This window comes from Dreissena polymorpha, chromosome 2 (assembly GCF_020536995.1).
Source record: "Dreissena polymorpha isolate Duluth1 chromosome 2, UMN_Dpol_1.0, whole genome shotgun sequence".
Taxonomy (NCBI): Eukaryota; Metazoa; Mollusca; class Bivalvia; order Myida; family Dreissenidae; genus Dreissena; species Dreissena polymorpha.
Window position 1 is genome coordinate 122,988,636 of NC_068356.1, and position 15,535 is coordinate 123,004,170.

General features: G+C 36.3%; 1 protein-coding gene across 1 annotated transcript; it reads right to left on the reverse strand.

The window, feature by feature from the left end:
• Positions 1-1,255: 1,255 nt before the first annotated feature.
• LOC127868836 (60S ribosomal protein L18-like) lies at positions 1,256-14,466 on the reverse strand. Its single transcript, XM_052410921.1, has 7 exons — positions 14,408-14,466; positions 14,194-14,280; positions 13,771-13,878; positions 12,803-12,901; positions 7,854-7,977; positions 3,542-3,611; positions 1,256-1,369 (listed from the first exon to the last, which is right to left on the reverse strand). Exons 1-7 carry the CDS (start codon positions 14,408-14,410, stop codon positions 1,294-1,296), a joined length of 567 nt encoding a protein of 188 aa, XP_052266881.1. The 5' UTR covers positions 14,411-14,466; the 3' UTR covers positions 1,256-1,293.
• Positions 14,467-15,535: the final 1,069 nt, after the last annotated feature.

A 15,535-nucleotide genomic window follows, 5' to 3' on the forward strand; every position in this document is an offset into this window, starting at 1 on the left:
CATAAAGATTTGGCAATAAATGTGACTTCTAGTGTTTACAGGGTGAAGGTTGACGACTCGCAAGACAAAATCACATAACAAAAGTTGTGCTCATGTGGGCTTAAAAACACACAGCGAAAATAAAAGTTAAACGATATACCATTTGTGAAAATATAATAAAACCAGTCTTAATTGACTGCAAAAATAGTTTGCGGTATCATCTAAATGCAAACAAATATCCTGTATTACTTTGATCTTCATAAATAAATAATCACATAATCTTATAATGAAATTATTATGCACACAGTGTAATGAAAAAGTTGCCTAACAGTTTCTTCAGGGACCTATACAAACATGTTTGTATAGGTGCCTGTTTTCTTATATGGTATTCAAAATGAGCTCATGCGAGTGTTTGGTTCAAATATTGGATTCCGGGGTGAATATCTCGGACATTAAAACATTTTATCCAACAAAAAAGCCACTTCTAAATGGCATACAGGCATTTGCATTCTCTTACAATTTTGGCATGTTACCTCTGGGCTTGTATTCACCTTACGGAAATTCTGCAGTCAGGAAAATTCGTATGCCTCTGGCTATTCTGTATGCAAGTCGGTTTACGTTCAATTGCTATATAATAAATTACGCTTACATGATATATTATCCTTTTAACACAATTTAAGACGTAGATAGAAAAATATTTAAAATCGTGTTAATATTTCTCTATGGAATTCTCAGAATACCAGCCATTTTGTCTCTTAAAATTAGGAAGGGAACAAAGAGTGAAATGAATCATTATTATTATTATATCAGATTATTCATTTTTTATTATTCGAATTTGTAACTTACGAACGTCCGGAAAGTGATTTTGGAAGATTTAAAGCATACAGAAATTCATGAACTCCATCATGAATACAAATTAAATGCCTGCTTTGCTTACTTAAATTTGCACTCAGTTTCGTTCATGCACAAACCGTGAACGAGGCCACAACAGCAATCACTGCCAGTAGAAAATCGAATTTTAACACATTCATACATTAATTTCAATGCAAAATATCAGCTAGCTACAATAACAATTAACTGAACCTCATAGAAATAAATGAATTATATGGATTGAAAATGTCCTCAACCTTAAGAGTTTACGCCGATATTCTCCAAAATGAGTGGGGGCTCTTAGATTGCATCCCTACAATACAGAACAAAGATCTGCGCACAAGTCTCTTAGACTCGTAAATTGTATCAACACCATAGCAAAAGAGCACCAAAAAAGACGCACAACTCTTCTTTGAGGCTTTATTTCTGGACATTCTACATAAATTACACTTTGTAGCCTCTGCTGCTACGACGACCACGAGCCTTCTCAAACTTGCGACCCTTGGAGCGCACAAACGGCCTGCAACAGACACATGTATAGACCATTGGAATATAAGATATGTTTGTAGTTATCAGCGTATCTTCTTTACGCAAGACACATTATAAATGTTTAACTTTGCATTTTAGTTATTTAACATGTTTTTTTTTGCAATATTTAAATAATATTTGCATATTTTAATTAATAAAAGCATTGATAACATGTTATAACCATTTTTATCTGTCGTTTAGAAATAGGAAATTAAATGCAATTCTACCTAGTAGATGTTTCAGTAACCATACGTTTGTGTTAATATGTGTCAGGCTAGTGGCTGGTATGCAGAAAATTAAGAATTTTCCACAAATCAAAATACAGCAAATCTTAACTTTAACAAGAGCTGTCAGACGAGAATCGCGCTCGACTATTCAAGTGCTTGACAGTAATGAGTATAATGTAAGAGATCATGGAGAGGGGAGGTATAATGTGTGTGTGTGGTCATTTAATTGATGATCTTTCAAAAAAAAATTATTTTTTTTTTTGTGGGGGGGGGGGGGAGGGGAATTCTGGGGTGGGGCATGGGGGATGGTTTGGGTGGAGTGAGTCCATTGTGGTATGTCAGGTAAGTTTTGTTTTGTCAAAGTATGAATCAAATGTGATCAGAAATAAAGCAGTTATGGCAATTTAAGCAAAATTTATTAATTTGACCTTGAGAGTCAAGGTCATTCAAAGGTCAAGGTCAAATTCAGCTTGCCAGGTACAGTAACATCATGATAATAAGAAAGTATTTGAAGTTTTAAAGCAATAGCCTTGTTACTTTAGAAGTAAAATGGATATGTACACAAAATATTCAAAGTTACAAAGTCAAACAAGGCTATTGTCAAGCAATATGGTCCCCTACCGGCTCCACCATTGTAAAAAATTCCACAATTTTCAGATTTTTTTGGGGGGTTGCCATAGCAACCACAATTTTTGACGTACATGTAGGAACAAAATGAAATGACGTGCATAATGTCCATATTGCAATCTATCCATGTTGCAAGTTTCATGAAAGAATATTAAGAACTTTTAAAGTTATCGCAGGATCCAGAAAAGTGTGAAAGACAGACAGACTCACAAAGCGCAAACCATAAGTCCCCTCCGGTGAAACCGGTAGGGGACAAAAAGGGCCATAATGCTGTTAAAAAGCCAACAAGAGTTATGCAACATGCCCTGTACAGTCCCCTTACGATAGTTAGCGAGTTTCCCAAGTCTTCCGGGTAAAAAGCAATAGCTATGATACTTTAGGAGTAAAATGGACCAAAACACAAAACTTAACCAAACGTTAAATGATCCAAGTATAAAAGGGGCCATAATTCTGTCAAAGTGCTTGATACAGTTGTCTGCTCTTGTTTAAAGATTGAGGTCATGTTGGTAAAGAAGTATGCAAAAAATGAAAGCAATATGTCAAAGGACATAGGAAATATTTAAGGTGGTACGCAAACATTAACATAGATTTTTCAATAGTATGCATATTCTAAGTGAAAAAAGGGCCATAATTCTTACAAAATGCTTGATACAGTTGTCTGCTCTTGTTTATAGGTTGGGGTCATGTTGGTAAAGAAGTACGCAAAATATGAAAGCAATATGTCAAGGGACATAGGAAATATTTGGGGTAGTACGCAAACCTTAACATTGGCACGCTAACGGGAATGCCAGGGTGAGTAGGATAGCTCCACTATATATATTTCATATATAATAGTCGAGCTAAAGATGCTTTACTTTTTTCCATTTAAACTGATAATGATTCTCATAAAACTTAATATGTGTATGAAAAAAAAACAAATAATTAAATAACAAGGGACAAAATTGTCACAAAACCAGGTTTTCATTGTGAAAAAAAAATCTGATAAAGGGAGAAAACTCAAACTGAACTTTTGAAATGAACAAACAAAATTAACCCCCATTGTAAGTTTGTTTTTTAAAAAAATCTATTTTTAGTCGTGGCGACCTTGATATTGGAGATATTGACGTGTTTCTTTCGTGCGACACACAGTCCCATGATGGTGAACAAATGTGCCAAATGATTTTAAAATCTCACAATGAATGACATAGTTATGGCCTGGACAAGCTTGTTCCGCCCGCCCGCCCGCCAGCCAGCCCGCCCGCATTCGCCAATCTAATAACCAGTTTTTTCCTTCGGAAAACCTGGTTAAAAAGGTTTAAAGAGATACATACGCAGTTTTGCTGTGGGGAACACCAGGAGCAGGTCCGAAGTGCCTGTTGGCTTCACGGGCATTCCTTCTGCCTGCATAGTGAAATGAAGAGAAAATTATTTATAAGTTTTGCCAAGGAACCAAATACTTGAACAAAGTAATATAAATTAAATACAAGAGTTCCGCGGTCGGAGATGACCGCATTGAAGCCGGATTTTTGATTTAAATGACAGGAAAGTACCTTTCGTGTTTTTGTCAATGCAATACTTAAATTACTGAAATATTGTTCAAAGGTCAAAATGAAATGTAAGTACTTTTCAAGGCATGAGCAAACCTTGTGTTATGTTTTGAATGCATGCATATACATGAACAACAATAACATTTAAGGTCACATTAAGCATACCAAAGTTACAACAATTTTAACATTTTAACATTTAAGTTCACAGTGACCTTGACCTTCAAATGAATGACATTGAAATGAATGACCTTGAAATGACCAGTGGTCATCTAAGTGTGCTTGCAAACCTTTACGTCAAGTTTGAGATTCTAGGTCCAAGCATACCAAAGTTATAACAATTTTAAAATTTTAACATTGAAGGTCACAGTGACCTTGACCTTCAAATGAATGACATTGAAATGAGCAGTGGTGATCTTCTAGTACTGGCCAACCTTTATGTCAAGTTTGAAGACTCTAGGTACAAGCATACCAAAGTTATAACATGGAATAAGAACTTTAACATTTTTACCTTCCAAAGTTATAAGAACTTTAACATTTTTACATTCAAGGTCACAGTGACCTTGACCTTAGAATGAATGACCTTGAAATGACCAGTGGTCATCTAAGTGTGCTTGCAAACCTTCATGTCAAGTTTGAAGACTCTATGTCCAAGCATACCAAAGTTATAACAATTTTAACATTTTAACATTTAAGGTCACAGTGACCTTGACCTTCAAATGAATGACATTGAAATGACCAGTGGTCATCTTCTAGTACTGGCCAATCTTTATTTCAAGTTTGAAGACTCTAGGTACAAGCATACCAAAGTTATAACATGAAATAAGAACTTTAACATTTTTACATTCAAGGTCACAGTGACCTTGACCTTCAAATGAATGACCTTGAAATGTCCAGTGGTTACTTACTAGTTCTGGCCAACCTTCATGTCAAGTTTCAAGACTCTAGGTCCAAGCATACCAAAGTTATAACAACTTTAACATTTTTACATTCAAGGTCACAGTGACCTTGACCTTCAAATGAATGACCTTGAAATGTCCAGTGGTTACTTACTAGTTCTGGCCAACCTTCATGTCAAGTTTCAAGACTCTAGGTCCAAGCATACCAAAGTTATAAGAACTTTAACATTTTTTATATTGAAGGTCACAGTGACCTTGACCTTCAAATGAATGACCTTGAAATGACCAGTGGTCATCTGTTAATCCTGGCCAACCTTCATGTCAAGTTTGAAGACTCTAGGTCCAAGCATACCAAAGTTATACCATGAAATAAGAACTTTAACATTTTCTAGCACGCCGCCACCCCGCCCGCCCGCCCGCCCGCCCCCCCCGCCCGACAACATCAATCTATAAGCCGAGATTTTTTCGAAAAAAATCCGGCTAATAAAACGAGACTATATCCAAGCAATATATGTCCCATACCATCTCAACCAGTCAGATTTTTATATATTTTTTTAATATATTTGTTGCCATAGCAACAAGAATTTTTGACATAGGAACGTGCATAATGTCCATATTGCAATCTTTCCATGTTGCAAGTTTCATGAAAAAATATTATGAACTTTTAAAGTTATTACAGGATCCAGAAAAGTGTGAAAGACTCACAGACTCACGGTTTGACGAACAAACATAAGTGTGTGACAGCAAACCATAAATCCCCTCCAGTGAAACCGGTAGGGGACAAAAATAAGAGTCAAAATAATACAAAACAACAAATAGCATACTCATGTTCCTTTAAAAAAATGCTTCATTTTGAGTATAAACATAAAATATATTGGTTATCAGATGACAGACTTGTGTCCTTACTGGCAGAAGAGACATTAAGTATCATCTAAACACTAATCAGAAAGAAATGAATTACAGTTTGTACACATGTAAATGCAAAATAACGACACCCTTTAGTGAAAAAGATGCATCAAAATGATCAGCATTATGTCTCCTTTATGGACAGGGCCCTCAATCTATTAAATCTGCCTCCGAAATTTGGCGGTAGTCCCCCACCTGAAAAGTATACATTCCCCCCCCCCCTTTGTTTTTTTGGGGGGGGGGGGGAGAAAATCCCCCCTTAATTTTTTTTTTTTTTTTATTATTTTTTTTTTAATAGAAAGATGTGTCTCATGATTATTATATCTCAATTCTATTTATATTTAATCTTTGCAAACATACTAAATTATGAAAATTGCAATGAATATCAGGGTTTTTTTGGCCCAATTTTATAGCCGAAATTCGGCTATGTTCCCAATCCCAAAAAGTATACTTTTTTCCCAAAATGTGGCAAAAAATTCCCAATTTCCAAAAATGTGTATGTGTATTGTATCTCAATTTTAATTAAATTACATCTAACAAAGTATAATATGATTTTTTTCTTATAATTTGAATGATTATAAAGAGTTAAATCAAATTTAGTATTTCCCTAATCAGTGGACTTTTCGAGTGAAAAAAAAAGGCTAATGAATTTATTTTCCCAATTTCATGAAAATGCCGATAAAATTCCCAATTCCAAAGCCATGGGCTATCTTCCCAAAAAGTGGAAAAAAAATCCTGAATATAGTGAAAACATGTACAAATGTAATAATGAGAGAGTAAGTAAAAAAATCCCCCAAAAAGGGAAACACCGCAAAAATTCCCCCTACTAAGAGCTGTGGACCCCTTCCCCCAAAGTAGTGTGAGGGCGCTGATGGAGGGTCTTTATCTACTGCACTAAATATGTACAGGTAAGCCAGTGCATTTTACTGGAGTCAAGGTTGCCATGAAAACAGTTTCATAGCACAGTAGTCTGCTGAGATTATTGATTTTCCCAATCCAATTGAATTGATCTTAGAAGATGTTCAATCAATACACCAAAACACAGTAGATTAACTTGGCTTATCAGTAAAAATCAAAGATAAGGTTCTACAGTGCATTAGTACATGTACAGTTATTTTATAGACAGAAAAAATAGGTTTATCAAATTGCATGCAAACTACTGTCTTTATGTACACCACATTTAATGAAGGAAGTCCAAGGTTTATACAAGGTAGTTTACTATTTGAAAGTAGGTACAGGTTATCTTTCTTTAAAATTATGGCTTATCAAAACAAGACTGTTCACATGTTTTCACTACATTCATATAGAGCAAACTGCCCCACCCCCGGTGGCCATGTTTTTCCACCCATGACCATTTTCGAACTCGTCTGTGATATCTATAAAATTGTAGTTTATAAAAAATTGTGATGACTAGGCAAAAAAGGTGACTTCTAGAGTGTTCACAAGCTTTTTTTACGAAATTTAAGGAAAATACCCCCCCTCCCCCCTGGCCGCCATGCTTTTTTACCGATCCAATCATTTTCAAACTCAACCGTCATATCCAGAAAACACATGTTCTTACCAAATTTCATGAAGATTGGACAAAAATGTGACTTCTAGTGTTCACTTTATAGAGAAAACTGCCCAACCCCCTGGCGGCCATGTTTTTTCACTGATATGGACCATTTTCGAACTCGTCCAATATATCAATGAAACCAATGTTTTGACAAAGTTTAATGATGATTGGGCAACGATTGTGACTTCTAGAGAGTTCACAAGGTTTCACTTTAGCCATAAAAGGAATACTGCCCCACCCCCTGGCGGCCATGTTTTCAAGGGACCGGAACCATTTATGAACTCGACCAAAATATCATTTAGACAAACATTTTGACAAAGTTACATGAAGATTGGGCATCAAATGTGACTTCTACAGTGTTCACAAGTTTTTTTTTATACCTTGTGACCTAGTTTTTGACACAGCATGACCCAGTTTCAAACTCAGTTAAGGTATCAATGGAACAAATGTTCTGACCAAGTTTCATGAATATCGGACAATAAATGTGACCTCTGGAGTGTTCACAAGGCAAATGTTGACGGTGCATGACGCACGACAGACAAAAGGGTATCACAAAAGCTCACCATGAGCACAACCCATGAGCACGTTGTGCTCAGGTGAGCTAATAAACCTCCATGATTCTCTGAACAAAACTGGATACACACAACACACATTCAACACATAGTAGCATCCACTTTCCCAAATCATTGTGCAACTTATGTAATCGCAATGCAAACATTTATATACTGATTCGCATTACCCTGCATAAGAACTGTGTTGCGGCCTTTCGGTGCCTTCAGTGCCAGCTGATCAAAGGTAAGGATCTCCCCACCAGCCTTCAAGATGCGGCCGCGGGCTCTTTCAGTCACCCGCAATGCACACACCTAGGGACAGTGAAAACATGAGGAGTATAATGTCAACTAATTAAGTACAAATTATGATACAACTTATGATATTCAGTTCTTAAGATGTACTTAAATATTATTGAGATAACCAGGGCACATTTTTCAAAGCCCCATTCATTAATTTTAATTTCATCCAGTAATTTTTTAAGTCAATTGTTATGAGCCTTCTTTCAGAATAAGCATGTCAAAAATTTATGACAATGATAAAGTCTTCTTGTGGCTATATATTAAATATATGCAAAGATGTGGTGAGAATACAAAATTTCAATTTTTTTTTTTAAACTTCAAACTTTCAAAAGAAGTATTCCTCAACCACTATCATAACTGAGTGTTCGATTCCCTTAATAATAGTACGTATGATAAAAAAAATTCGTTTCAAAACAATGTATCTTAATAAGCAGTTTAAAAATAGTCCACAGTGAAAACCAAAAAGACATAAATACATTTTCACAGCACTGGATGGTGAATAACAATAAAATAAGAGCTATGTTTTAAATTTTAAACTTGTCAACATAGTAATACATAGAAACCAGGCTTCCTGAAAAAGCTGGACCACCGTTCTTGTCCGGCTAAATTGTTTACGGTCCGGTGAAATTTCTCATATCGCCGGTCCTTGTGACAGGCCAAAACAAGAGCACCCCCTTGCGGGTGCAGACCGCTCATCTATTTTCTTTTTAAAGGTGAAGGGACTCTCATTTTCAATCACAAAAAATAAATATTTGTGTTTTTTAACCGTTAAAAAAAAAATTGGGGGGGGGGGGAGGTGGGGGGGGTAGGGGGGTATAGTGTGAGGGTGTGGTGGTAATTTGTGAGATGATCTTAAAAAAAAAAAAAAAAAAAAAAAAAAAAAATAGGGGGGATTCGGGTGGGGGGGGGGGGGGGGGTGATTCGGGTGGGGAGGGGGTGGGGGGTGATTCTTGGGTGCGATTGCGATGGTTTGAACGGTATTTCAAACATAAAATAATCAAAATAAATAGTTTTGTTTTTTAACCGTTAAAAAAAAATGGGGGGGGGGGGGTGGGGTGGGGTGGGGATTGGGGGTGAGGGTGTGGTGGTCATTTGTGAGATGATCTTAAAAAAAAAATAAAAAATAAAAAATTGGCGGGGGGGGGACGGGTGATGGTTTGGGTGGAGTCTATTGTGGTATGTAGGGCTGTCACGATTCACCGGTATACCGGTATATCGCGGTGCATGTCGTGAAAAAAATCGCACCGCGGTACGGCGTTGCCGCACCGGTTTTTTTAATATTATTATATTAGCACAGATATAAATACATTACATAATTATTTTGATATAGATATCGTTTTGGAAAATGTAGAAGCGGTTCAAAAGGGCTAAATAAATAATCCGTTAATATCCAGGTCAAGCAAGCGCTTGCACTTGTAGATGTTTAACTTTCACGTTTAAAATACGGCGATGTATGGGTCCGTACCTTTTTTGGAATTAGGGACAGATTTCTTTTGCAAATAAGTTCATAATTTTCCAAAAGATGTTTATTTTATTTCTTATTTTCTTTCTTTAGTATATCGATCGTTCAAAGCATGGCACTTCCGAATCATGTTATCTTAAGATTCTGAAAGTCGAGGAAGAGTCAGAACGCTACGGATTTTCAATACTGGGCCCGCTGACTCCGCATTTTGAACATGCCCTTGAAGCGTTCGATTTACACAGATCGTAGTCACAGCTATTGTAAACAACATGGCGAACATTTTAGAAAAAGACGGGAACAATAACACTGACTACTTCTATCAAGTTTATTACAATTTCTTTTACAGTTTCTAGTCATACTATGATATCAGTGTTTTCTGATTATTGAGTTTAATAAAGTTTGTAAAACTTGTAATTCTGCTGTTTTCTTCACAGATACATATATTGTAAAATATCGCGGTACGTACCGCGATACAGTGTTGCCGTACCACGATATACCGCGGTACGCTCACGGCGTATCGTGACAGCCCTAGTGGTATGTCAGGTAAGAGTAGTTTTGTCAAAGTATCAATCAAATCTAATCATAAATAAAGAAGTTATGGCAATTTTAGCAAAATTTAATAATTTGACCTTGAGAGTCAAGGTCATTTAAAGGTCAAGGTAAAATTCAACTTGCCAGGTACAGTAACCTCATGATAGCATGAAAGTATTTGAAGTTTGAAAGCAATAGCCTTGATACTTAAGAAGTAAAGTGGATCGAAACACAAAATTTAACCATATATTCAAAGTTACTAAGTAAAAAAAGGGCCATAATTCCGTAAAAATGACATCCAGAGTTATGCAACTTGTCCTTTTACTGTACCCTTATGATAGTTTGCGAGTGTTCCAAGTATGAAAGCAATATCTATGATACTTTAGGGGTAAAGTGGACCAAAACACTAAACTTAACCAAACTATCAATTTTCTAAGTATAAAGGGCCCATAATTCCGTCCAAATGCCAGTCAGAGTTACATAACTTTGCCTGCACAGTCCCCTTACGATAGTTAATAAGTGTTGCAAGTATGAAAGCAATAGCTTTGATACTGTAGGAATAAAGTGGACCTAAACACAAAACATAACCAAATTTTCAATTTTCTAAGTATAAAAAGGGCACATAATTCTGTCAAAATGCCAGTCAGAGTTACATTAGTTTGCCTGCACAGTCCCCTTATGATAGTTAGTAAGTGTTGCAAGTATGAAAGCAATAGCTTTGATACTTAAGGAATAAAATGGACCTAAACACAAAACTTAACCAAAATTTTCAATTTTCTAAGTATAAAAAGGACACATAATTCTGTCAAAATGCACGCCAGAGTTATCTAACTTTGCCTGCACAGTCCCCTCATGATAGTTAGTAAGTGTACCAAGTTTGAATGCAATAGCATTGATACTTTCTGAAAAAAGTGGACCTAATCGCAAAACTTAACCAAAAACTTTCAATTTTCTAAGTATAAAAAGGGCAAATAATTCAGTCAAATGCACGCCAGAGTTATTTAACTTTGCCTGCCCATTCCCCTTATGATAGTAAGTAAGTGTACCAAGTTTGAATGCAATAGCATTGATACTTTCTGAGAAAAGTAGACCTAAGCGCAAAACTTAACCGGACGCCGACGCCAAGGTGATGACAATAGCTCATTTTTTTTTTTTTTAAATAGACGAGCTAAAAATTTTAACTAAAAACCGAAAAGTCTAATACTTGCCAAAAGAACGAAAACATTCCATTAGATTCACTCTTTTCGTGAATTTCGAGCCTTTTTGTCATTAAGAACACTAACGCGTCACTAGTTCTTTAGAGTGCTTTCCCTTTTATGTTTTTTTGAAAACGCCAATTTCATTGGTCCAACATATTACAATCTATCCAATTACAAAGGTTGTAACAAAAAACTACACATGAAAAATGTACAGATGCCCAGTGTTCATTCTGGGCCAGATTGCTGGTGGGCCAATGGCCCATCAGCCATAAATTTAGTGGGCCATTTAAAGTTTTTGTAGGTGCCACCAGCTGCATATCTGTGGAAGTATTATGAGTACTTGTCCGAAAATTCGAACAGCCATTAACAAACTTGTTACTTTTACTATGCTTTTTACAAATGTCACAAAAAATTATATTATTTTTGTCATCGTATGACAACCACGTAAATTTCTCTACCCAACCTTTCTGGAATAAATGATCATCTACCTTTTCCGAAGGTTTCAACATTTGTTCGCTTGAACCAGCAGATGCTACTCGCTTCGGCCTAAGCAACTGCTGTTTTGCCACCTTGCTTATCAGAAGTCCTTTCACTTTTCCTTGGTTTTTGTTAAAAAAATGTAGGAGAGTTCGTTCCTCACTGCTCTCCTTTTTTGCTTTATGCTTTGACATGTTTAAACACTTCATTTTTCAAAAAAAAACGTTGGAAAAAGGCATATGCTGACAAACGTTTTCAACATTTCTGATGATGTAGACACAGTTTGCCTACATGTGACATCTATCAACCAATGGAAGTGCAGGATTCAACAAAGTGCGTCCGCGGTAGCCAAGCAACGGTTATTTTCCACATGTATACATTTCGACTCAGCAGACCAGTATGATTCCGTCGCTTTGTTTTTGAAAATTAAATCCCCCACTGATATAATTTGTAATGCGCCAATTATATTATGTATGCACCCGAATGGCCCCCTGATATTATTTAGATTGTGCCCATTAATATTTTGATGCGGGAATCCTGCAATGGCGCTGCCAAGAATGACCACTGGATGCCCCATCCACATCGTCAGCTTCGTCATCGAATCAGATAGTGAGTCGGAACCAAGTATTGTTGAGTCATTGCCTGAGAATGCAACCATGCAGCAGCCTCATTTTACCATGGACAATGACATTGCAAAACCGTGTGACGAAGACTCTATTGATTCTGATGATTGGTCTTGACTTTCAGTTTCAGGATGAAGAAGGCAACACCAATCGTGTTATGTAATTTTGATTTGAGTCTGACTAGAATTTAAAGGTGTTGTCCATCATACACTGTAATCACTAGAACACGGAAGTGTTATGTTTTAATTTATCAAGTGTACTTATACACAGGCTGCACATTGAAATAAATATAAGTTAAACTAAATTACTTTACTTAATTCTTCAGTCATAAACTCACGCTGTTCTGTTAGGTGAATTTTAGTCTGTACAGGCTAACTTTTCCATGGACAATAGCAGGGGATTGTAATTTTCTTCTGAGCCAATTTTCGCTTCCTATGTACATCACTCTCAAAAACAGTCATGCACTTAAAAACAACAATAGAATTCCGCGTTTTCACTGAACAACCTGACACCTGCTCTCAACACACAATCCAAACACTAATTACCTTGAGCTTGGGAATCTTCAACAACCTCAAGTCGTCTGTGACAGTTCCAACAACAACAGCTGTCTTGTCCTCACGGCCAGATTTCTTCATCATTCTTGTCTGCAATTAGATACAGTTGCTTTGTTTAATTAGATGAAAAATCTCTCACTAATTACATATATTGAACAAGAGGGCCATGATGGTCCTAAAGGGCACACCAGAGTTTATAGACACTGGTTTCAGGAAACTATAACAAAAACAAGAAACCGTCGGAGACAGGTAATGCTCCCCAAAGTTTTTTTTGTCACAATATTGCACTATATATTCAGATAAAAGGAAACGTCTCCTCTTGGTAGTGAAGCTTCCCATAAAGTTTCATTGAATTCCGGTCATTAGTTGCTGAGAAATAGACCGGACAAGAATTGCACTATATGTACAGTTAATGGAAAATTTCAAAGGGCTATAACTCTGTGAAAAATCATCCCACCAGAACCGGCTGATAATATGCACATCTCCTCTTGGTAGTGAAGCTTCCCATAAAGTTTCATTGAATTCCAGTCATTAATTGCTGAGAAATAGCCCAGACAAAAATTGTGCACGGATGGACAGACGAAGCGGCGACTATTATGATCCCCCCCAAAATTTTTTTGGGGGGATCATAATAAAGCAGAATATGCATATAAATCGATTAATACACAGATCCACTCAAATGGAAATCATATAATGTTGTCTTTCCATTTTGGAACAATATTCTTCTTAAATGTTTTTACTTGCAAGTATACAGAACTCCTATTTGCAAAAAACTGGTTTCTAGAACACACATTCACGGTGCAATTTTCTAATATTAGATTATATATATTTGTTGTTTGTATCTTAAACGTAGTCAGTTTGTTGGCAGACTTGCCATTTACAAAATTTGTTCATGTTAAAAAATAACGAACCCAAATTTGTAACTATAGCGCAGTATAGGGAATCGCAATTGTACATACGAGTTTGGCAATCGAGACTGGTGGTCTGTTAATTTTACTCATGAACAGCCTCTTCAGGACAATCTTGTTGAACTTGGCATTGGTCCTTCTTGCCAAGAACCTGTACAACTGCAAAATATAAGATACTGTTTTTTCATCACAAATAAACAACTCAGATCAATAAAAGAGTTCAATAAAAAAGCCAAGAGAATTACAAAATAAGTAAGATTATCTGACAATAAAACATCATTCACGGAAATGACCTGATAAGGAAAGTCAATATTTTCAGTTTGTGACAAATAAGAATCGCATCCAGAATGAGAAGCAAAAAGACGATAGAAACGTAAGAAAACCAGTACTTTTCGTGTAAAAATCAATGGATAATATACAAAAGAACAGAAGGGCATTATATAGTGCAATGACAAGTTGAGCTCATTTACAAACCTTTACTAAAAGCCTCAAGTAGATGTCATCGCTTTTCGGAGCAGTTCGACGAACCTTCCTTTTGAAGCGGTGGCTGATGTCTATGCCCTACAATACAGATAAGAATTGTGTTAGACATGTTGGACATTGCAATGGTGCGTCCAAATTTGCCAGAATATTGGAGGATTGTTAGATAGTTGACAGTACAAAGGCAAAACATTATAGCATGAATTACCATTTTGGATATCGAACGGAAAAGGAAGTATGATCTCTGTATGGTTCCGAGCTGAAACGGTCATGTCAAATCGGTCAATAACAAGCCGGTTTCGATCAGAACGGTTTAAAGATGCTGATTTCAAAGCAACCGACAATCTTTGACATTTGATATATATTTGTTTATATTCAAGAGTTATTTTCCGAAAGAGTTATGTTTCCGATATATGCATTTCATATATATCTATATATCAGTGTGACGAAACCTCCACTGCCCTCCTTCATAATATCAGTGTGACGAAACTGCATTGTGACGAAACCTCCATCACCCCTATTTATTATCAGCAATGTGTACACTTTTAAATATATTTATTCGTCATGTACAGGGAGTTTTGAATTCGTGTTTCTGTTTTTTATAACGCAAAGTCTCGTTTTGTTTTGTCAAGCTTCTTTTCAAATAGCAATGAATAATGTTGCGTTTGATAAGACCCCAAAATTTATACATTCCAAAACACAGCCGCATCATATGAACAATTTTTTATGTGCATGCCATATGCGGTCAGCGTAGCCAAGACCAGCCTGTGCATTCGCGCAATTCGGTAATGAATAACTCTCATGATGATGTAAAAAAATAGAATTATATAACATAATAGCCTAGGGGTGCGTGTTTGTTGATCGATCCCGTATTCATCATCTGTGTGTATTTTAATTGATTGGTCATACGATGGACACACAATTTGTAAGGCGCTGTTGAACATCAAGACATCCAATTATGGACATACAGAATGACGGTAATCCACGATTACTATCAGTCAGAGTTGTATCAGAAAAACACAAATGTACAATAGATGGCGGCAAACATAAAATGTATACTATTCTACATACATGTACAAGTGCTAATTAAAGGTGGCTATTTTCTGCGATATCGATATGACGTGTTGGTGAATCTTAAGGGCGCTTACAACACGCACAATATATACTTGCCGTTTGTGCGTGTATTTGCGACTGTCCAATCCACCAACACGCCAGAACTAAAAAGTAAGTCATATGTTATACCGGACACATCGTGACGCATTCCTAGAATATAACATTTTCAATTAATTTTTATCAAAGAAGATACCCATTCAAAACCTGTCCAAAGAGATCTTTC

Excerpts from the sequence above, each read along its gene's own strand:
- LOC127868836 (XM_052410921.1), bottom strand. Across the intron at positions 7,978-12,802 it reads TGAAGATTCCCAAGCTCAAG|GTGTGTGCATTGCGGGTGAC; the intron begins GTAATTAGTGTT and ends CACTGTCCCTAG. Across the intron at positions 3,612-7,853 it reads CAACACAGTTCTTATGCAGG|GCAGAAGGAATGCCCGTGAA; the intron begins GTAATGCGAATC and ends TTCACTATGCAG.